This window comes from Falco punctatus, assembly GCF_963210335.1.
Source record: "Falco punctatus genome assembly, chromosome: Z".
Classification (NCBI taxonomy): domain Eukaryota; kingdom Metazoa; phylum Chordata; class Aves; order Falconiformes; family Falconidae; genus Falco; species Falco punctatus.
Genome location: NC_137586.1, coordinates 19,261,354 through 19,283,569, shown reverse-complemented (window position 1 = coordinate 19,283,569; position 22,216 = coordinate 19,261,354). Strand labels below are relative to the sequence as shown.

At 40.6% G+C, this 22,216-nt stretch overlaps 1 protein-coding gene across 6 annotated transcripts in view; it reads left to right on the top strand.

Annotated features, from left to right (window-relative positions):
- Positions 1–377: 377 nt before the first annotated feature.
- Positions 378–22,216, top strand: part of ARL15 (ARF like GTPase 15) — a 224,856-nt gene continuing 203,017 nt past the window's right edge. For 2 of the 6 annotated variants that reach the window (XM_080373123.1, XM_080373124.1), the window contains exons 1-3: positions 378–712; positions 13,142–13,232; positions 13,851–13,907. In XM_080373123.1, coding sequence (XP_080229249.1) covers positions 13,854–13,907 — 54 coding nt within the window. In that variant the 5' untranslated portion in view covers positions 378–712; positions 13,142–13,232; positions 13,851–13,853. The remainder of the gene's footprint in view (positions 713–13,141; positions 13,233–13,850; positions 13,908–22,216) is intronic. The other 4 variants (XM_080373128.1, XM_080373126.1, XM_080373125.1 and 1 more) reach the window with 4 other exon arrangements.

Sequence of the window (22,216 nt, the reverse complement as noted above, 5' to 3'; positions counted from 1 at the left end):
CTGGTATTTGCAAGGCGCCCCGCTCCCCCTGGGCGCCCCGCCAGCTACCGAGCTCAGCAGGGCCCGGCAGCACGCAGGGGCCTCAGGCCGCGCCTCACGGGCTCTGCCGGCCGTGCTACCCCTCACCCCACGGGCGGGCCGCGCCGGGCGCGCCCAGAGACGAGCCCCCGCGTGCGCCTTTAAGAGCGCCCGGGCCGCGCCCCACGTGTGCCATCAGCTGACAGCGGCGTCGCGCGGGGCGGGGCGGGGCCTCGCGCTGCTGGCCAGCGCTCGGGCGCTGCGGGCGCCGGGCTGGGGTTGGCTGTGTGGCGGCCGCCCCGCCCCGCCCCGCGCCGCGCGCCCCGCCGCTGCCGCGCGCCCCTCCCCCCGCCCCTCCCCACCCCGCCCCTCCCCTCCCTCCCCTCGCGCGCGCAGGGCCGCTGCGGCGCGGTGAGGCGCGGGCGGCGGCGGCGGCTCTGACAGCGCCGTGGGGCGCGGCGCCCCCGGACCCTCTGCTGGCGCTCGGGGCGGCGGCGGCCGAGCTCGCACCTTGCGGCGGCGGCCGCGTTCCCCGCGCCGCCGAGGCCGGCGGGCCGGCGGCAGGAAGCGCAGCTCCCCCTGACGGCGGGGCCGCCGGTGGCCCAGCGCTGCTGTCAGCCGGGCGGGCGCCCGCGGCTCCGGAGACCCCCTCGGCAGCGCGGCGCCCGGCGCCACCCGGTACATGGATTACCTGGTAGGTTCCCCCGGCGGGAGCGGGGCGCCCCCCGCCGCGCCGCCCCCCGCCGCCGGCCCGTCGGACATCTTACCCGAACGTGCCGCGGCTGCGGCGGCGTCCCCGGCGGGGGCTGTGCGTGTAGGGGGCAGGTGGGGCGGTGGCAGCGGGCAGGGGCGGTGGGTGGCCGGCGCCCGGCCGCGCTGCCTTCCCCCGGCCCGCTGGGCAGTTAAAGGGTGATAAACCGGCAGGGCTCCGCTCATTTGGCCGCTATTAGATTGCTAAAGCCGTGACCCGGGTCGCTGTTTTTTTCCTAAATGCATGAGCTTAGGGTACGCTTGAATGAGCTAAATTGTCACCCTGGGCGGGTTGGGCCCTGCGCCCTGGCACCTGGTATTCAGGGGTAGCGTTTATTGCGCTTTAATGAATATTGGCTTGATTCGCCCGTGAGAGATCGTATCACCGGCGCGCACTCTAAGCTGGGGTCGTGGTGGCTGTTCAGACTCACAGGCTCGGCAGGCAAACCCAGTGGCACGGCTGTGTTATGAGCTGATGACTTGTTGGAGTACGGTAACCGCTTACTTTGCCTTTTCGACATCACAGCAGGATGTGCACTGGGCACATCCCATCCCTCGAGCTCCGTTGCCTTAAGTGCGGGCCGTGGGCTGTGCCCATGTGCCCCCTCCTTCGTGGGGCGCTGCGAAGGGCGGTGGGGAGCAGGTCTCTTTTGGCTGTCCCCTGTTTGCTGTTGGTGTCAGGTGTGACCAGCCGCGAGGTATCTGCAGTCAGAAATTTGACTTGGCCTTTCTGATGCCTTCACGCAAAGGTGCGCGTGGGTGTAGGCTTTCAAGAGGGGTTCGTCAGCCGGTCAACAGAATCTCTGGAGATGCTCTTTTTAGTGAATTGATTTGGAAATTTCCCATATTGAGATGAGATCTACGTGCAGTGGCTGACTTTTCCTTCTCTGACAATGAAATTAATTAGACCAGAAATATATTAAATATTTACTTAACTACTATTCTGGCCTCCATGTAGCTTAGATTTATTTTGAGTTATTCAGCTTAATAGAAGGAAGGGGAAAAAAAGTTCTAGGCCTTCCTTCCTGAGTTCAGGTAACAGAGGGAGAATAGAAAATGAGTCTTGTGTGGCAGAAACAGTAGGTAGACATCTCTTTAAGAACCTAGTTAATGAAATACTGATAATAAACTTGCCAAGTGCAGCCTTGTAGCTCCTTGAGAGCCTGGAGCTGTTTCTTAATTTTTTTTCCTTTATAAACTTAAATCCAGATGAAACTGGCCATCCTGCACTTTTCAAAATGCTTACATTAACCTTTGTGACTGCTGCAGGTGTTGTGTGGAAGCCCAGCCACTCCGAGAACAATAAATTTAATAAGCCTTGGAAACTAAGAGTATGCTTTTGTATTAACTAAAGGGGGGGGGAGGAGATTAAATAGCTCTACATTCCCCCCCCTCCCCCCCCCTTACTCTCGTTCTCCACTTGATCCTTTTCCTCTTTGCTGTTGGGTGGCCTCCTTTGGTGACATCTTGAAAAGAAGTGAATCTTCAGGATAATGATGTCCTGAATGTTCATGCACTTTTTGCTTAATGCTTCTGCTCTATCAAGGAGTGTCTCTGAAGACAGACTTTCTCAAGGGCTCATCAGTCTCACAGCATGTTATAGTGCCATGTGAAACGTGAAGGATTCTTTCGATGTAGAAGTTGTTACAGAGCAACCAAGTTATTTTTTTATAGATGGTGAAAAACAGAGATTGGAGTTAATAGCTTAAACAGGATGCTGATCCACTGGTGGTCTCGGACAGGCTAAGATGCCATCATCTATCACTGACCAGCACTTGTTGCTGGGGTTTCCATACCTCTTAGTCCCTTGATCTTTGGAATACTTGTTGCAACTGACATCAACTCTTTTAAACCAAAGGAGAAAAAAAAAAAAAGGAAAGCCTTTAATTTTTTGCATCTGTGTATAACTTGGACAGGAGACATATTCTGTTTGGCAGTTCAAATACTTCCTTGTGTGTTTGTGCAGAGGACTTCCCCTCCCAGTCCTCACCTCCACCAAATGCAGGAGGTTGGTCCTCCTTCACCTTTCTCTGTTAATGGTAGTAAATGGAATGGCTCTTCTGAACAGTGGATTCAGGCATCTTAGAAAATCTGCTTTGACAAAAAGAACTGATGGTGGTGAGTTATGGAAGTCGTCTACAACACGCTTTCAGCCTGGAGGACCAAGCTGTTGCCACAGTCTGCCCTAGTGTAAAGGTGCGCCTGCTCTTTCTTTATGCAAGACTTGCAGTTATAGTATGAATGTTAACCTGTAGATGTAGAACCACCACCTTGTTATTTTCATAACAGTGGTAGTAAAAAATGGTACATGTTAAGGAATGTTGTGTTTTATCCATTTATGTTGGGATCCTGCACCTATGTGTTGGGATCCTGCACCTATGTGGGCTTCAGAACTTCAGCAGAAGATCCCTTTGCTGGTTCCTTGTGTTGGGCAGTGTGTTGCAGCCTGCGGACAGTGAGATTTTCTCCCCTGCCTTTAATGTGAAGCAGACAGCAGGGCAAAGGGTGCAGTTGTTTCTGGCTACAGTAGTTCCTTGACAGAGCATTAGATGAAGTTTTGGTTAGCAGTGTGGCTGAATGAGGAAGTTCAGTGGAAAGAGGCTAGAATAACTGAGGTCAGGTTTGCTGCAGTGTGGACTCAGGAGGCGTTGCCTCTCAATGAAGACTCTACCCTCAAGCTAGCTCTTCCCAGACTTACATCGGAAGGTTCTTTTCCTGATTTGTCCTGGATGGGGCCTACATGGGTCAAGAGTTTCTTTCTCCTTTAAGGAGCTGATCCCAAGAAATACTACACATCTGCAGCACCTGCTAATATCAGCAGGTTATTGACAAGGTTCAGAGCCAGGTCAGCTGGAGCCAGCTTGGACTATGGCCCTGAAGCATGTATGGGTAGATACCCAGAACCTGTGTAGGAGCTCTCCTACTTACAGTGTGATCCTTGATTTATGGCTAATGCCATTTGATAAAGTGCTGGTATCAGAAGAGTATCTTCTGTGGTGCTCTGGTCTGGTTTTGCGTTAGGAGAGTGGGACTAGCTTCTGTGTCTTTAATAGCCAAAAGAAGCTCTTGAGCCTGATGCCTGTGTTATTTTTGTATTGATATAGTTACAATGTTAGGAGCGGTGTGTTTTTTGTGGTTGTTTCGTTGTTTGGGTTTTTTTTAATCAACATAGCTGAGCCAGGTTCAAACTCTGGAAAAGAATCCATGCTCACTGATTTAGAGGCACCTTTTACTCATACGTTTTATTCTCCTTGTATTGAAGTTAACTCCTTTAAAACATGCTATGTGAACACAGCTGCATCAATGTAGGTTTGTAGGTTTCTGTGACTATACAATCCTGTGGTGTTTCTGCAACCTTCTTCTGCTTAATTCTTTCTGCATTGTGTCTGGAAGGATTATAATGTATACATAGACTTGTGTTGGCTGGCTTATGTTCAGTAGACTATGCTTAATTTAAGAAATTATGGCATGATGCATCTTGTGAAAAGCACGGCATGTGACTGATCTTACAATTTTTGTTTGGAGAACTTGTGGACAAGCAATAGCAATGCTTCAGTTTTTTGTGTGTGGTACTTGGAATGCGAATTTTGAGCTGCTGAGTAGACTTCCACAGTATACTACTTCAGCAGCATCCTCCTCAGTACTAGATAAGGATCTTACATTGACTGGTTGCATGGATCAGCCTGGTCTGTGTAGAATTTTTAAAGCTACTTTAGAGGGTGATGTAGAAATTTGAATCAGTGTGATTGCACAAAAAAGGTCTTACATTGCTCTTGACAGTTTGTAAGATAAATTTGATAACCTGTTTAACTTTGTACAAATACACATTTTTTTATTGGATTAAAATGATTAATATCCTTTTTAATTAGAAAGGATTTTTAATGATAGCTTATTTTTAAATTGTATCCTGTACTATGTAGTATCTCAGTTGTATATAAGAATATTTTTTCAGTAGGTAATGAAGAGTATATTCCAACCTCAAATGGAAGGTAACGCTTCTTGCATGAACAACCATGTCAACTTTAGTGATTTTTTTCTTTTTTCCTTTTTCCCCCCTCTGAAAAGTTAAGTATGAATGAGTATTGCAAAGTCAAGAGAATGCACACTCTTAGTGCAGTAGAATCCTTGTTGCTTGGTTTTTTTTTTGTTTTGTTTTGTTTTTTTTTACTATAAGAAGCTTGAGGTTTTTTGGTTCTGTATATGTTTGTTAGCTGTTACGAAATGTTTTACTTCTGTATGTGTGCACACAGAAGCTAAAATTTGGGTAGTTTTTGAATTGGACTAGATTTTCAAATCTGCAATTAATAGGCCTTGAAGTGACTTCACATTTTTTTGGTTTCTGAATGGTCTTAACCTCAGGTTCTGGGTAGTTAGTGTTCAGGCAAAGTTGTTCTTGGCTCAGGAAAGCTGCATATGCCAAGCTATGGTGTTCTGAAAAACATTAGGTGATATTAAAAGGAAAATAAAATGTTTCTGAGCAACTTTTGCTTACCTTTAAGACCTTCCCTTTTATTTAGTTGGACCCTTTAATTTACTTGGAGAGATTTGATTTAGAAAGTGGCAATACAGGTTAGATTGTGATCACTTAGTGGTTTTGATGTACTTAAGATTCTTTCTGTCCATTGCTGTTGCCTGTTCCATTGTTTGGTATCTGTAGGCCATAGAAAACATTCTTTCATAGACTACAAATGGCATTACGGAGGCATCTGTTTGAAGGTTAAAGTCTTACTTAACTGAAACTTTGTAAACCAGTAGCTGCTGTTCTTTGAAGTAAGGAAGGATCAGGGAAGTTGATGCTAGTAACCCTGGATTTTCCTTTGGAGGCATGTATAGGTCTTTGATACATCACCTGCAACATAAGCAATGAAGTTCTGTGTAGCCTTGCCCTCTTACCATTTGCTGAACATCCCTGTCATCGTAGGAATTTTGTCTGCTGTTATGTAACAATAAGGATTATTGGGGCTGTCTGTTGACTCATCTATTGGTTGTAACATCGTTGAAATTTTACACCCTCTGCAGAGCACAGGGTCTTCTATCTTGAGGTACTATCCCTCTTTCAGTTTGGGAAGCTTATTAGGCGCAAGGGTAAGGGGTCTGACAGTTGTTTCAAGGTAAAGATAGAACTGAACGCAGGAAAGAGGGCAACTGCCAGGTGTAGGATCAGCTAGTGTACAGGGTACGTGCAGTTATATTAGTGTTTGAATCAGATGCAGGTTTTTGAAGTGGATCTTAGTCACCTCTACTTACTGTACCTGGGTTTGCATTGCGGAGTGATCGCAGATCATGCAATCTTGCTATTTTACAGATGAAACGGTTTGGAAGATGCATCAGCTAATGGGTTTTCAGTCCACAGGACCAGATCAGAACTAGTTTGAAGTAAAATGCCTGAAGTACCTAGTACAAATACTTGGTCTTCAGCACCAGCATTTGCTGTGCTGCAGTACTTGCTATTGTTTACATAGCCAGGGTCACTTAGTCTGGAAGTGAGAATGCTGCTGCTTTTGATTACTTTCTGCATCAGCACAGCAATGTGGGAAGAATCCCAAACCAAATTTTGGACACCCTCACCCAAAGAAACTGCTGTGGCTAGGTTTCTATTGGTATTTCAGCTCTATGAAGCGTAACATTCAAATCTAAATCAACTGGGAATGGCAGATGGAATCAGTTTTGGGAGATGACCTCACTGGCATGAGCATGCTTCTGATTTCAGTAAGTTAGAGAGTTCCAAAACCAGATCAGGTTGAAGACCTGGAAGAGAGGTGCTCTGAAAAACAAATCCTCCCACTTGGTAGAATCTACTTAGCCAGTATTGCAGACAGTTTTTGCTGAATGAAAGATGTAACCAGCAGTGTAGAAAGGGCAATAAAAGTATTGGTAACTTAACTCACTGGAAATTACCTGGCTGAGCATAGATCAGTGAGCAGAAGTATAGAATTACTTTGCAGAAGAGAAAAGTCAAGTGCTGCATTTGCTCACCCTGCAATAGGAAGCCTTACTGAATTTTCCAGGTAAACTTCTGATTCAAAGGTGGGTGTTACAGTGAAACTTGATACAGCTTCCTTGGGAACCCAAAAGAATGCCTTAATGTGATTATAATTTCCAGCACAAGATTCTGTGAAGTCCCAGGAGTACTGCAGTGCCAGAAATTTCATTCTCTTCAGCTACGCAAAGAAAAAGTGAATTAGCACGTCTAAAATCAAATTACCATTTTGCCTTTTCTGTGATGAGGTTTGCATTAGAGTGGTAGATGTTATTGCATCAAAAAATGTGTCCCAGTTTCTGAAAATGTTGATTCTCTGTTACAAATATCTCTACAGTGTCCTTGTGAGTTAGTCCCGCAGTCTGTTGAGCCCCATGATGCTCTGCAGTACGTTGCTCCTGAATTCTTCGGTCAGACCTCCAAGCTTGACACAACATGGTGATGAATTTCACAGAATATTAGAAATGCAAGCTTTTAATAAGTGGGAAAAATCTGTGTTTAGTAAGTACAGAATATTCCTCCTAATACCCCATACTAATTACCATTTGTGGCTTGTTGTCAGTATCATCAGCTCATATTTTTTAATAGTGCCAGCTTGTGATGTTTATTCTCACAGATGGAATTCTGAAGTTTTCTGATTATGTGAGGATATCAGCTCTCTGTTAACAAAAGAAGCATTTTTAGTTTGAAACTTAAAAGCACAAATGTGGGCCCAAACAGCAGTAAAGCCATAAGGAAAAAAGCATATGCAATACTTAAAATGTTGTGATTGTTTGGGTTTTGGCTCATTACATTCTGGAGTATATTGTGTTTTCTTTATTTCACTATGTGTGTAGCAAAACTTTCTGAACTGCAAACTGCCTGACTGTATAAAAGACCTTGGGGACATAACTAGGATATTTGCAATTGAATAAGAAATGGACTTATCTCATGCTGGAGCTCTTCAGAGTATAGAACTTTTGTCTCACTGGTAAGGTTACCGCATTAGTTGCCAACATGAGCATGTAAGTAGCTTCCAGCTGTCTGAGGGAGAGGCACAAAGCAGGAAATAACAGCTGACAAGTAAGTCCTCATGTTTAGATGCAGTGCTGCCCTACAGCTTTGTTGCCTATAAGGAGAAACAGCAGGAAGAACCTGAAACGGAGTACGATGCTTTGCTTTTATGGTGTATGTTTTGGTGGAGCAGTAGAAGAAAAATTTGTTCAGAGGACCACATTAGCTTTTGGCATTGGAGGGTCTGGGGAAGCAAAATGGCATCCAAGAGCCAGTAGGAACTGTTGATATGGGGGAAGTGAGTTTGCAGATCTTTTTTTTTTTCCTTGTTATGACTTGAAGGTTTTTGATAGAAGAAGCATCAGTTTTCTACATTTTAGCAGCTTTTACAGCAACTACTACCTACTCTATATGATTATGCCTCTAGTAAAGATGGAAAAAATCAGAAGCATTTAAAAATGAAGTAATCATTCTGTAAGCGTCGATAGTAAGTTTCATAAATGAGCATTGCTGGTGCTGCTCTGGCAGTGAATGGGATGGAGATGAGAATGTAGAGATTACAAGGAAGTAATTACATGTTTGTGGTTAGTTGTATAAACAGCATATACTTTGATGGGCAGATGCAGAGACAAATATTAAGTGTGCGCATTGAACTTGGGAAAAAATCATAGTACCCCTTTTGATATTGGTAATGAAATGGCAGATGAAATTCAGTGTTAATAAATGCAATGTTGCATATATTTATAGCATAAGTCACATGGCAGTACAGATGATGCATAGGCCTTAAAATACCATCAGTGATCAGGAACAGAAAAGGGGATCCTTCAGAATATCATCGCAACCCAGACATCTGTCAGCAAGTTTAGGGTATTAAGAAGGAAAAAATCATTTTTACACAGCTTAAATGTAAGGTTTGGTGTTGCCTTAAACACTGTATTTTTGTTTGCATCGTATCAGAAAGATGGAAAACCAAAGAAGATACAGAGAAGGATAACACAGTAGTTGAAAGAAAACAACTGCTTCCATACAAGGTGGGATTAAGTAATTATACCCCTTCAGTCTGAAGAAGAGACAGCTGAATCGTGTGGGGAGGCAATATTATATACATCTTCAAAATCAGAAAGAGAGGGTAAATGGGCAAGAAATAATTTTCCCCATAGAACTTGATGACACTTGTAATCCAGGTACTACTTTTTCCCAGGAGTATAGTTAGATATTTGGTCTCACTTGTGCAGTAATGTTAGGAAGGCAAAAATGAGACTATGAATTTGTAGTTTCTTGGAAGACTCATCCATTGGGGAAGGAGTATTAAGCATGATGTTCAGATGCAGTGGTAGGCTTGTGGAGGTCCTGAAGCTGTGATTGCTGGAACCTGAGAATGTGTTCATGAGACACTGATTCCCTGTATGTCCTGGTGCTTAGGCTGTGCACCAAACACCTCCATAACCCCCTCACTGAGAGGACAACAGCTAGATCTATTTCCAGAACAGGGAAGTGCAGTTAGAAAATGGGGATATTCTGGATGATGTCTGGGAGTGCTCCCCAGTGTAACCAGAATTGCATTGACTGCACAGGAGGTGAAACTTTTTAATTCAGAGGGATTTATGAAGGTACGTAATCTGCTCTAGGGCCATGTAGCTAAAGGATTCCTTCTGCTTGGAGGTCCTGCCTTGACTTATCAGCAAAGTCACAATTTGTGACTTTGTATGTAAGGCCTGCAGCACTGGCTGAACCTGAAACTGAATTGACAGCCTGTGTAGATGCACACTGATGATGCACTCACTCTACAGTGAGTGATCTCTTCTCTCAGTGATTTATTCTTGCCTAGAAACTTGCTAATTTCAGGTTTCAGCAAGACTGGAGAAGAGGTCCAGAATTCTTCCGAAATGTCTATGCTGTTCTTGCTGCTATTAATTTTGTGTTGGCTAACCTGCATTTTTCACTGTCTGAACCACTGCAGTCCTGGAAGCAGTCGTGGAAAACTGTTCTGGTGAGAACATTGCCTAAAAGAGGGGAGAGCATTGTTCTCTGGTGCATCCACTTGATTACTTATTATGATGACAAGAGTTCCTGGATCCAGTCCTGTTTCCTGTTCACATATCATTGCCTTTCCATCAGCATTAGGTTTCTTCTAGTCTCAAAACTCAGATTTATTTTTAATGGTTATGTAAAAGAAGGTTGGTATTTTAAAAATCTAGTTATTCAGCATTAAAGGAGAATATGAAAATATTTCATGTGTCTTTTATCCCTGAGAACTGTATAAAAAAGAATTCAGGGAGTTCAAATTAGATATTAATGGAATGTGCTGAAGGGTTGTGACATCTTGTGCAGAAAGAGGAGCCTTCAAGTTACTGCTTGGAGTTCAGTACGCAAGTTTAGCAAACAGCAGTTCTGGTCAAAGTTTCTGCCACCTGTACTGTAGCATAGTTGTGTGTGCTTTTGGGTACCTACATGTTCTTTAAAACACATAAGCACTGAGAATTTCTTTCAGGCTCCATATATAAAAATACCTTAAAATCTGCATATTGTTTACACTTGTATTGCTAATTTTCACATTTCTTACACACTGGAAAAAGATGTAGATGAGAGTGGAAGTGGAAAAGCTTTTGCCTGAAAGCTCCAGTAATTCCAAGCGATTACTGGGGTGAACCGCTTCTTCTATCAATGAGCAGGAGGGCATCTTATTTCACTAAAGAAATATACCACAAGGAAAACCCAACAACTCATAGTGCTTTCTGGTTTTGTGGTCTTGGATCTATACTTAGTGCTGTAAATTATTTAGGATTATGGCAAAGCAAGCCAAGGTCAAGTTGAGTCTTACTGTTGGTTGGCAGAACCGAGGATACCATCTCCTGCAGTTCTATCAGGTGCCGAGCCTTTTGTGTCTTTGGATAAACTGATTAGGATCACTTCTCCCCTTTTGCCTACCAAGGTTCTTGAGACTAGTGCTTTCAGCTCAGTCATTGCAGCTTTGAAGTGATCAGCTGCAGAACTTGCTCTTCAAAATTTGCTCTTTTGTAAATATTATGGGTGGGAATTTAATTTTGTACTGCTGAAGGTATCAATATTAAAACAATGAATTTGTGTGCTTGCAGACTGCATCAGAGCTATAAGATTTTTTTATTTTTTTTTAACACAAAATATTGAGATTATTTTGTCTTGATATTTGTAGTGGTAGTTGAATGCTGGAAAAAATGGACAGAACAAATGCTTGTTGTGAATGAAAGGTTGCGCAGCTGCAAGGCAGACTTTATGAGACATTATGAACAGTCATATAATTAAAATGAATAATGGGCAAATATGTATGTTAGTCATGAGTTTAGTTTACAACTGGAGAAATTATTTAATGTTTGTGAGATGACCCTTCGCCTAAGCAGAAGGGTGCATATTGGCAAAGGTGCATGCTTATTTGACCTGACAACTCGTTTCTCACTTCAGACATGCTAAGTGACTTCTGTTAAGAATAAGTCTTTGTAGAATTGTATCAAACCAGGTATCTTTCTTTTGTAATATTTGTAGGTATATTTTTACATTATTTTTTTCTTTTACTTTCATGCTTACCATGTAAAATCCTTTCAGAAAGCAACAATAAACTGTAAGTAAATTAAATGCAAATTCTCTACAATTGTTTTGTTGCCCAGTTGTATGGTCCAAAATAAGTTGCAAAATGAAAGCAGTAGAAGATTACAAGTATCAAGAATAAATTCCTCATTGTAGCAGCAGATTATCACTTACATTGTAATTCAGTGATCAGAGTGGTTATCTGTAGTTTTCACTAAGCATCTAATTATTTAAATCTATTCCTGATCTTTTTTCAGTGATCAAGCTGAAATAATATTGGAAGGAATGTAAATATTTTTGGGGAGGAAAAGTGAATATAAGAGAGAATCTAGTAACAGCACTGGAATTAATAAGCTTTTTTAACACTGTAGACTGCAGATTGTAAACATTATCTTGGAGGCTTGGAAAAGGGAGGCTTAATATTTCATTGGGAAATGCATAGAAGCATTTACTGGTGTTGTATGTGACAGTAGGAAGGGGAGATAATTTTAGAATTCATGCCCTATAATAGCTTGTTGATTTCAGAACAGTAGAAAACCCAGCAACAGATGAGTAAGGTAACACAGATGTAGCTTGCTTTATTCTGCTGAAGCAAGGTTCACCAGGCACTTGCTGGGGAATTTGAACTGCAGCTTAGTGAATGTGTAGCCTGGAAGTACTGAATACGGAAAAAAATTTACAGTGCTACACTTGTGTAGAATAAAAGCAAATGATACACATTAAGAAACTAATGGTTTGCTGCTGCTGTGTGTTTACTTCCCTTGCAACCTGAAATGATCTTTTACTTATATATAAGTTGCATCTGCCATCCACATAGAATCTGTCAGGATACTGAAAACACCAATCACTGTATGTATCACCCTGTGTTTAAGTATGGGCTTAAATTGCAGCAGATTCAGGTTAAACATTAGGAAACTAGTAGAGAGGGTAATGAAGCACTGGGCTACATTGCTTGGGGAAGTCAGCCATCCCTGGAACCTTTGGAAAAATGGTCTGCAAATACTGTCAGGAGGGTATGGATATGGTTTATAACCCCACTCCACCACTTTGTATAACATAGGATTTCTCAAAGTCCGTTCTATTCCTATTTTCTGTGACTTTTTTTCTGTGGGAAAGTCAGAGCAGAAGTCATAGAACTGGATGTTTGTTCTGAAAACTGACAAAAGAAGACAAAACATCCTGGCAATTTAAATGGTGCTTTGAAGCAGCGTTTCCTTGTCAGTAATAATATTCAAGATTGCTTCCAGTAAGAAAAAAAATCAATGATGTGGTTGAGGTTAGCTTTCAGGTTTTTGTGCTGTGTTTTTTGACTTTCAGACAGTTCAGTGTAATATTGTTTGCTTAAAATTTAAATTTAACAATTACAGCATAAGAAAAATGGTTGCTATGCATTTTTTTATTACTTACAATTCATAAGCATGGATCTGATTAAATGAGTAATTAAACTGCAGAATTTTTTTGGGTGGGGGGATGTTAAAAGCAGAAGCTGAAAAAAATGAGTGTTTTCACTGATACTGTTTGAAGTATGTACCATACAGCAGTTCACCTTCGACATCTTAAAATACATGCAGATGATGTGTGGACTTGTTAAATAAATAAAGATAGATAATATGTTCCACTTGATTGCTTTAATTTTTGCCTACAGTGACTTCTCAAATACTTCATTTAAAGTAATTCTTCAATTGCTTTTCTGAATTGTAAGCCTGGTTTATTGTTCCTGACCATGTATTAACAAAATGGCAAATTTACAGTAGGTTTTATTTTGGTGTTGGGGAGGTGCATTGATTTTCTAGCTTCTTTATGCTATTTAAAGAAGGTGTTTTTCATCTGTTTCATTAGAAACTCATAGTCCATCCACAGCCTCTCTGGGTGACTGCAGAAGACATAGAATTGTGGAATCACAAGAGATTGGAAGTTGAGCGAGTTGAGGGTAAAAACTTTTAATATGATTATTTACAACTGTAAGAGCAGATTAAATAAAATAGTTGAGACAATAGAGAGTTCTATTTTGAACAGAAAACTAAAGGAGCATGACTTCAAAAATATGGGAACATTAACTTGTATGCATTATTTTGGTATATACAGGAAGAGAGTTTGAATCATGATATGGGGAGAGAACTATAATATTTAAACATAGAAGATCTTTACAGTCCACTAAGAAACTAAAAAGAACTTTACTCTCTTAAAATGTCTCTTGCAGGTTGTTTTTAAACAAGAGTAGATAAAAATAAATTGGACTAAAAGCTTGCATGCCAAATGTTAATCTGTATAGGCATTTGGGGGAGCATTAGGTAATTTGAAGCCTATAATGAAATACCTAATTAGTAAATGTAATGGTTTCAGCAGCTGCTTCTGTATGAAAGGTAGTATAGTAACTGCATAATCTGAATTTATATGGTATTTTTCTCAGCTTGTTCAATACAACCTTACAGAATAAAGATAAAGTAATACCATCAAGTGTTTCTTTCAGGGGAGAGGGGGAGATGGGAAGAAAACTAATTGTTAATAAATAGCATTCTTGGTAATGTCTTTATTTTAATTTCTTTAGACTATGTCTGAATGTATCCAGCTCTCATTTGCTGTTTGTAGAATTGGCATTTACACGGTAAGGTAAAGTTCTGACTAAATAATTTTTGTTAGTGTTAATGCCATTTGATTGAAAAGAGGTTACTAATTTTTTGGGGATCAGGATTAAGTGACGCAGTTAACAAAAGGGATTTGTCATATTAGTTTATATAACCAGACTGCAGCATGGTTTTTGTCCTGTCAAAGGTTTACTAATACTCAGACAGAAGTATTCTTCACTTCAGTTAAAAAGGTAAAGAAAAATTCAGACAACTTCTTCAGGTGTAAGAAAATTTAGAGTTCATGTGCATTAGTTGCTGAGAATTCTGGCCTAATGTAATTTCTGAAGGGTTTGTATACATTTGCTTTTAAGTATCCATGATGTTTGAGTAACGTTATATGTTAACATGTTATGCACGTACTGTTGTAAACTTTGCCTGGAGTGCCTTAATATTTTCCAATGTTATCAAGTTAAACTTCCCAAACCTTAATTAAATGATGTATGAGATGCAAGGTTTACTTTAAACTTATGTCCCAAATATGCTAAGTTATTTTTTTGCTGCTCCCAGTTTTTCCAATTGAAGATGAGAACAGTTAAATGAACGGGGTGTTTCATAGAAATTGATTGTGTAAACTCTGCTTACACAGTGCCTTAGACACTGTTGTTCAAACCATGCTTCAAATCCTGGTGCTTTTGGAGTGGGAGTGCTGCTCCTACTCTTAATACTTTTCAGGAGGAAGCCTGGTGCATACCACTTCCCATTTTATGAGGCTGTACAGTCAAAAGTGTGGGTGACTTTTAAATAACTGTGATAAGGACTGTGTACCACCATTAAGTCCTTCTTAAATGTTGAAACGTTTAAATGTTAAAGCTTAACACTTGCTTTTGTTCTTAGAATTTGGTTCCTGGTAGGGTTTAATACCTGCCGGATGTTTTTTCCCCATGGCATTTGCCTGCATTGTGTTTTCAGCATCTATACCACTATTATCTAAATGGTAGAAAATAACAGATTTGGGCAATATGGATAAAATCCTCATGGAGGAAACTGCTACTGGCAAAGTCAAGGGCATATTTTCCTGTGGTATTTAAGTTCCTTAGAGAGACTTTCTCCCTCCAAATTCCATGTGAGAGGAATATGCTTATCCTGAAGGATCAGAGAGAGTTACAGTATGAGGTTTTAATGCCTGCAAGTTACGCAAACCATCTGCCAGGTCTTTAGAAGGCTATTGTGAACTGTCTAATTTGAGAGGATGCCCAAATATAATTGTGTGTATGTTGCAGAATTGGGTGTGAGTAAGTATAATGTATAGCAAAATACACCCTCTGACAATGATTGGTTCTGTTTTGTTGTAAAATAGGTAAGTGCGGTGTATGTACGGTAATGGGCTGCTAAGTTCTGGTAGCTGCAGTTATAGTGATAGCTGGATAACTGATGTCTCATTGTGACCTTTGGGGCAGCATAATATTTAATTTCATCAAACATTTTCCATTAAAAAGTATAAAGAGGTAGCTAGCTTCATTTATGAAAATGCTAAGAGGAACTGATTTCGTTGACTGCTGGTGCTTAAGGGAGGAAAGTGAGGAGAATGATGAAGTAGACTTGAGAGCATCCAGAGGTGCACTGTTGTGGCCGCATTATAGAGGCAGAACATGTGTCCCATGTAAAGTGCAACTGAAGGATAAAATAATTAATTTAGGAAAATGCTAGGTGCCAAGAGTACTTGCTTACATAGAAATGTCTATCATAGGAAAGGCAAGTTTCAGGGAATCTGACCGGAGAGTGGGTTTGGACAGCTTTGGTATTCGAGTAAAGTCTGAGGTGAGGTGATAGTGAGGGCTATGTGGAAGTGCAGCATGATAGTTCTTCTCTTCACACTCTGCCCTCTCATGCTCAGTCATCTAGCTTGGTCACTGGATTTGTTGCTCAGGTGTCTGGCAGCTAGCAGGTGTGGTGGTCCCTACTGATGTCCAGAAGCAAACTAGAAAACTCTGTTTCATATGCCCCATTTAATACATTCCTTTTATCTTTTACTGTGTGCTTTGTACTGCATGCTGTTTTGCAGATTTAATAGTTTTTCTGTTTGTTTGTTGATTGATTGATTTTTATGCTAAAGCTAAGCAGTCTGCCAGTCCTTACTAGCACCATGTGTTCAGTTTGTGCTGTATTACTTGGAAACTTCCTGTTCTGCACGTCCTCATACAGTGCGGCAAGTATTTTGCAAGTATCTTGCAAAGGCTCTTAGTCCTTTGGACTACAGACATCTCAATTGTTAGTCTGTTATCAAGCTGCTTATCAGTAATGCTGTTGAGCACCCATTACTTCAGCTGCACTGCTCCATTAATTAGGCTTCCTATTTTTCAGACCTGTACAGATTATGAAATGGAGGAAAGGTCTGTATAGTTATCCATGGCAAAAGAGTCTGTGCTGCCTTCAGCCACCATGTCTAATGAGATAAAAGTTGGTTGTGTTGAGCTGGGAAGAACATAGATCTTCGCATGAGTGCACAAATAGATGTGATGCCCGCTTTGGGGGATTAAACCAGATGAGATTACTTAGAAGGGTATACCCTGGAAGGGGAAAGTAGAAAAGCAGAGGTGGTTGGTGTAAGAACTGTGCAGATATTTATAAGGATCTGAAGCCGAAAGGTGTGTATCCTAAAATTAAAACATATCATAACCTTGAATGAAAACTTTGTAGATTAAAAAAAACAATCAACCAACCAACCAACCAAAACCAAACTACATTTCCTCTGTGTCTTTTACACAGCTGGTACCTTCTGGCAGAAGTACCAGTCTTTTCAGATGCATGTTTCTGCTTCTTCCACCATGCTGGTGTCTGTCTGAGTGAGATGTGTCTGTTGGAAGTGTGGGAACAGGCAGATAAATTACTTGAATCTGCATGACTGGAGATTGTAAGCATATGACAGTTTGTACCAAAGCTTATAGCTGCATTATCATTAACTTCCTTTCTGTTCCTGATTTAATTTTCTTAACCAGGTAAAAATCCTAATAAAATAATGCTGGAGAGTTAAACCTACATGAACTTCAGAGGAAAAATATTCCAAAATTCCTTGTCTTCTAAGACAGTTTTTATGATGGGATGTTTGCCACCTCTACAGGTATTTGGGTCTGAACCTCAGAAACAACATGCACGATTGTATGGCTACACATCTTTTCAAGGTGGTTCTCTGTTACCCTGTACTAGGCTTTGAGACTTTTATCTTCTAAACTGTTTGCATATAATAGTAAGCTTTTCTAATCAGGGGTAATAAGGTTTTCTTTTCTGTCCCTACCCCCTAAATGTGACTCCAAGGAATAAGCAAAGAGTAATTTTCCAATTGCTTGTTGTTTTGGTTAACAAAATGAGGATAGAAACCTGTGCAGTGGTGAGAACCATGCAGAAAAACTAAGGAGACTTAGTGGAAGCATGGTCCTTTGGTATGCATTAGAAAAAAATACGCTGGAAAATAACATTTTTTCCTTCTCAGGAAATCAAAAAATAACAGTTTTCCTTGAGTATGCAGAGTATGGCATCAATAGAGGAACAATTAGAAAACACTCATTTAAAAACAGAATAGTACGGATAACAAAAGCCCTCTGTAGAGCTTTCTGCTTCTTAGATGCTGTGTGTGGCAAAAGTGATGTACTATAGCAGCATTGCATCAATGTTGGCGTCTTCCTGAAAATGTTGAGTAATGGATATTTTGGTATTAGTAGCCTCTTGGCTTGAATTTGCACAGTGAGATGTGGAAATAAATGATGTATTTATACAGCTGTGCTTGCTATAGTTTATATATGGTAAGTATAGTAAATGATGCAAATGTGCTTTTAGTTCTCTGGTTTACTTGGGTTTAACTTAGATTTGTCTTTGTTTATAATGATAATGTCTTGAAATGATTTGACTGGAAGCAGCTGGTGTTTTAAGGAATTTGACGTTAGAACAAAACAACATTTATTCATGAAGTGGTGGAGGGGAAGCTTTTAAGAGAAACCAACTGAGGCAGTATCTAAAGGCAGTCATGGAATAGGAGGTAATATGGGAGTATGTTTGGAAAGGTTCAGCAGCCAGCCTGTGACTTATATGGAAAGCTTCCTGTGAGACTTTTCCCCTCCCCAACGTGGTTTCCCATTGGAAAATGCAAAGTTAAAGTAGTAACAGAGCTCATCTAGCATATCCTGTCTACTCCTCCCTTTCCCATGTCATGTCCTTGACACGAGCAGCAAAACAAAGGCACAAAAAGGCAGCAGGAAAAATTCTTTTATGTGCTACCCTTTGGGAAATGTGGACAATTCCATTCACAGTCACTGTTGATATTTTGTGGGTAGACTGCTGGAAAGGAAAGGTATAAATATTTTCAACTTCCAGCCTTAAATAAGAGGTGCTTACCATCACCTGAGTCTTGGCAGTGACTTGCGTTTAATGGGAGTATGTCCATTTTGCTGCAAATCTGCAGTCAAGCTGATTGCACCATACTGATTGTGGTGTGCGTTGCGACCTACTTAAACAGGAGAAAGAGCCAGAAATTTCTGATGCATGTGTTGTTCTGTGTGTGTGGATGTTAAGATACACTGTGGGTTTTCTTGCTATGAGATCTTCCCTTCTGCTTTTGTGAAATAAAGAATTGTGACTTTTTTTTAGTTTTTTGTTTTTTCCAATGGGGAAATTAAAGACATGTGAAGTGGGAGATCATCAAGGCTGGGCCAGGAGTGAGGATCAGAATAAAATTCTCTACCCATTCTCTCCCCAGAGTTCACTGGTTAAAGTAAACTGTACTTGATTTGCTGATCAGCCTCCCTTTGTGGTCAGAGCTCACATTACCCGCTCGAAGAGCTCAGCAGCTTGGTCCAGCCAATGCAGGTGCCACAGCCTTACTGCCCTTAGCTATTAACTGATACACACTGTACTTGCAGCCCTTTGACAACCTCTGACAAGTAGTTACTGATTTCACTGGGAAAGGTATGGTTTGCCAAACTGGCTTGTTATTTTTTTTCAGAGTGAAATGTCTGATGGACAAACTTGCAAGCTGCAATAGGGTTTGTCTTGAACTAGGAACATTATGAACTCTAGTTGTATTTCTTGTGACTGGTCTTTGATGGCCTCTTCCTGCTCTAGAAAACAGCAGTGCTATTCCATAGACCATTAACTTTAGGAAGGACTAGGAAAAAAGCCCAGATCCTCATTACAAGACTCTTAAAGCTCTTCTGTTCAAAGAAGTTGCCATTCAGTTTGTGTTTGTCAAAGCTATGTGATTAGTTATCCTAATTTTTGCATCTTCCCTTTGGAAGTTAGGATTCCTGCTCTTCAGTGGTGCTTTCTTTCCAGAAAACAGTTGTGTAACGTACTGGCAAAATGTCAGGTTTTGCCTTCAGTGGCTGGTCTGCATGAAAAATAAACAACTCCTGTCAGCTCAAGTGATGCAAAGGGTGATTGTGTGAGCACAGAATTTTCCTGATGGCCTCTGCAGAGCATCCTTTTTTTGTAGTTTGCAAAGTAGCCTCTTTAATTATAAAAATAAAAAAATAATTCTTTAAAATGAATAACAGATTTAAGATGTAAATTGCAAGTACATTGTAAAGCAAAGGTATTAAAAATTGACAGTCTGCTATCAAAAATATGTGCTTGAAATTTGAGCTGCCCTGTGGTGGTGGACTTGGAAAAATAGTAGTGGGACATGTTGAATTACTAAGTGGCAAGTGTACAAACCCAAAGTTAGCTGTATCATTGGAATTACTGAGGGGTCAAAACCACTAGAAATGCCTCTTCAGTGACAATGATTTTTTTTTCTTTCACATACTGTAGACTAGAGGTTGGGACTATGCGTAGCCATAAGGTTACCAGAAAAGCAAGTTAATTTGCAAGAACTCCTGGAGTCTGGCTGGGCAATTCTAAATTATGGCAAAAGATTGCCCTAGGATTATGCTGAAAGTTGCATGCACTGCTCTCTGTGTATGGGTGCAGTCATATGCTCTACTTTACACAGTTACATAATATGAATCTAACAAGTGGTTTGCAAGTGGAAATGGCAAGTGTCAGTAATATATATATAATTCATAGTATCTGCATACATCTCTTCTAGTTGCATTGCTCTGTTGTTGCTCACACTCTTCCCAAAAGTGGTGTTGTTTTTTAGTAATAGATTGGAGATTGTTTCTGATTAGTCTGTATTTGCCTTTAACAGCAGCTGGACAGCCACAGTGTATTAGAAATTATATTTCTTGAAGGATAATTACTTTTTAACAAGATGTCATGTTACAGCACCAGTGGGATCAATCTGTTCTTCAGGTCTTAGACTTGTTTTGATACTGTGAACTCAAAAGCTTGTCTATTTTCCTTAGACTTTTGATAAAACATTGCCTTTCCCTATGAACATGCTTACACTGTATCCGGAGGGCATCAATGATATGTTACTCTTATGATTAGTATTGTAAATAGTTTAACTCTGTTTTCTGAAGACATAATGCGTTTGTTCAAGAATAGGTATCTTTAAGGGGAAGAGGTCATACAAGTGGGTAGGAGGAAAAATTAAAGGAAGTGCATCAAATGCCACAAAATTTCATCTGGGTTGGTTTTTGGGTTTTTTGGGTTTTTTTTTGGGGGGGTGGGGTGGGGTGGGGCACGAAATTACAATTACCCTTCTAATTCTCTACATTAGCATGTGTTTGTCCTTGGTGTTTTTAATGTTTCTTCTCACCATAAAGTTTAAAACGTTTGCTCAGGTGTTGAAGTTACATTTTAAAGTGCTCTGCTGAATTTCTTGCTGCAACATCTTCTTTATAATTATAGTCTGCTGTCTTCAGAATGCTTTGAGACTGTGTCCCTGTGTAATTAAAGCCGTAAATGTTTTTTGGGAAGGCTGTTCTGCAGCATCCTTTAGATCCTTTTAAAAGTAAATCGCCCTCTATAAATCAGCCTTCTATTTCAGTGTTTTATTTTTTTTTTTAATTTTGATCAGTTTGATTCACACAAATCTTAAACCTATTTATATTATCTAATATGAAGACCTTAGAAGAGTGCCACTTTATTTTTATTGGCAAAGATTTATATAGCACAAAATTGCATTGAATTTTTAAAATGGCTTTATATTGTTGGGTATTATGTTGTTGAAGAGTAGAAAATGACAGTGTTTAATAGGTAATGTTATTATCTATACAGTGTTATTATTTATACAATACATTATATATTTAATGTTATTATTTATACAATGGTTCCAGTGGTATAAATGTGTGTAAGTATACATACTTATATTTCAAAAGGTAGCTTTTGAGTAATTAAACGTATTAGTATTTCAAATGCCATTCTGAGCAATAGGCTTCAGAATTAGTAAGATGTGAGAATAATGTCAAGGATGTCTTGTGTCCTACAAAGTAGAGGTTACTTATAGCTATCATGTGGCATGTTGTGACCAAAACTTTAAAATTCTGATTCTGTGTTGCCACAATTGCCTGCACGAATGTAGGCAAATCTCTTGCACCTCCCTGGGCAGCAGTATCCCAAACTTGCAACTTGCATTTCTTAGCTGTATTTAATACTTTCAGTTAAAGTGCTAGACCCACCTTGTTTCACTCAACCCTTTTGACATCCTCTTTAAGAGCACATAATCACAATTTATTTTATTAAATGTTGCATCCCAGGCCAAAATGTGACCTATCCTTTTTGCTTATCTTCTTGCTCTTTGAGGGGCAGTTCTCCGATGTGCTTTTAGTATGTTTACTTCTTGTTGAAGAGAAACACGTAGTGCAGTGCACAGGCCTTCCTCAGTCCAAGTCCCATGAAATACACGCTTATGTCCCGTTTGAGATAAACTGACTTGGCAGAAGAGCTGCAAGACTGCACAGAGGTGATTTCTTGTGTTAGGTAGTTGTAGCTAGCAGAAGTTGAAGGCAAATACTCCTAATCTCTGACCATTCTGTGGTAATGTGTCAGTTACCTGATTTGGCAAATGTGCCTAAAAGCCCCTCCTCACCTCCCCAGAAATCCCAAACTCAGCCAGGTGGTGTGGTTCTGCATGTTTACGTTTTTTTGGTTCAGCTGTTTGTGGAATTACCTTAATGTAATCTGCTAAAGTTTGTAATTGTCTTTTCTCTTTTATCCCACGGTTCAGTTATTTTATTTATTTTCTACACTCCCACCCTGTTCAATGGTCCCTTAAGCATCACGTTTATTTTCTTCATCTCTCTGATGTCGTTCTGCTTCATCCTGGCCTTCTCTGTTAGATCTGACTTCTTGCCACTGGCAGAAATAATGCTTTTTATTCTGTACAACTCAGTTCCCTCGGACCTGAGACTGTTTCTTGGTGCGGCTTTATTGATTTTCTCCAGTTTTAGGACAGAGTTTTGTTGGGGTGAGC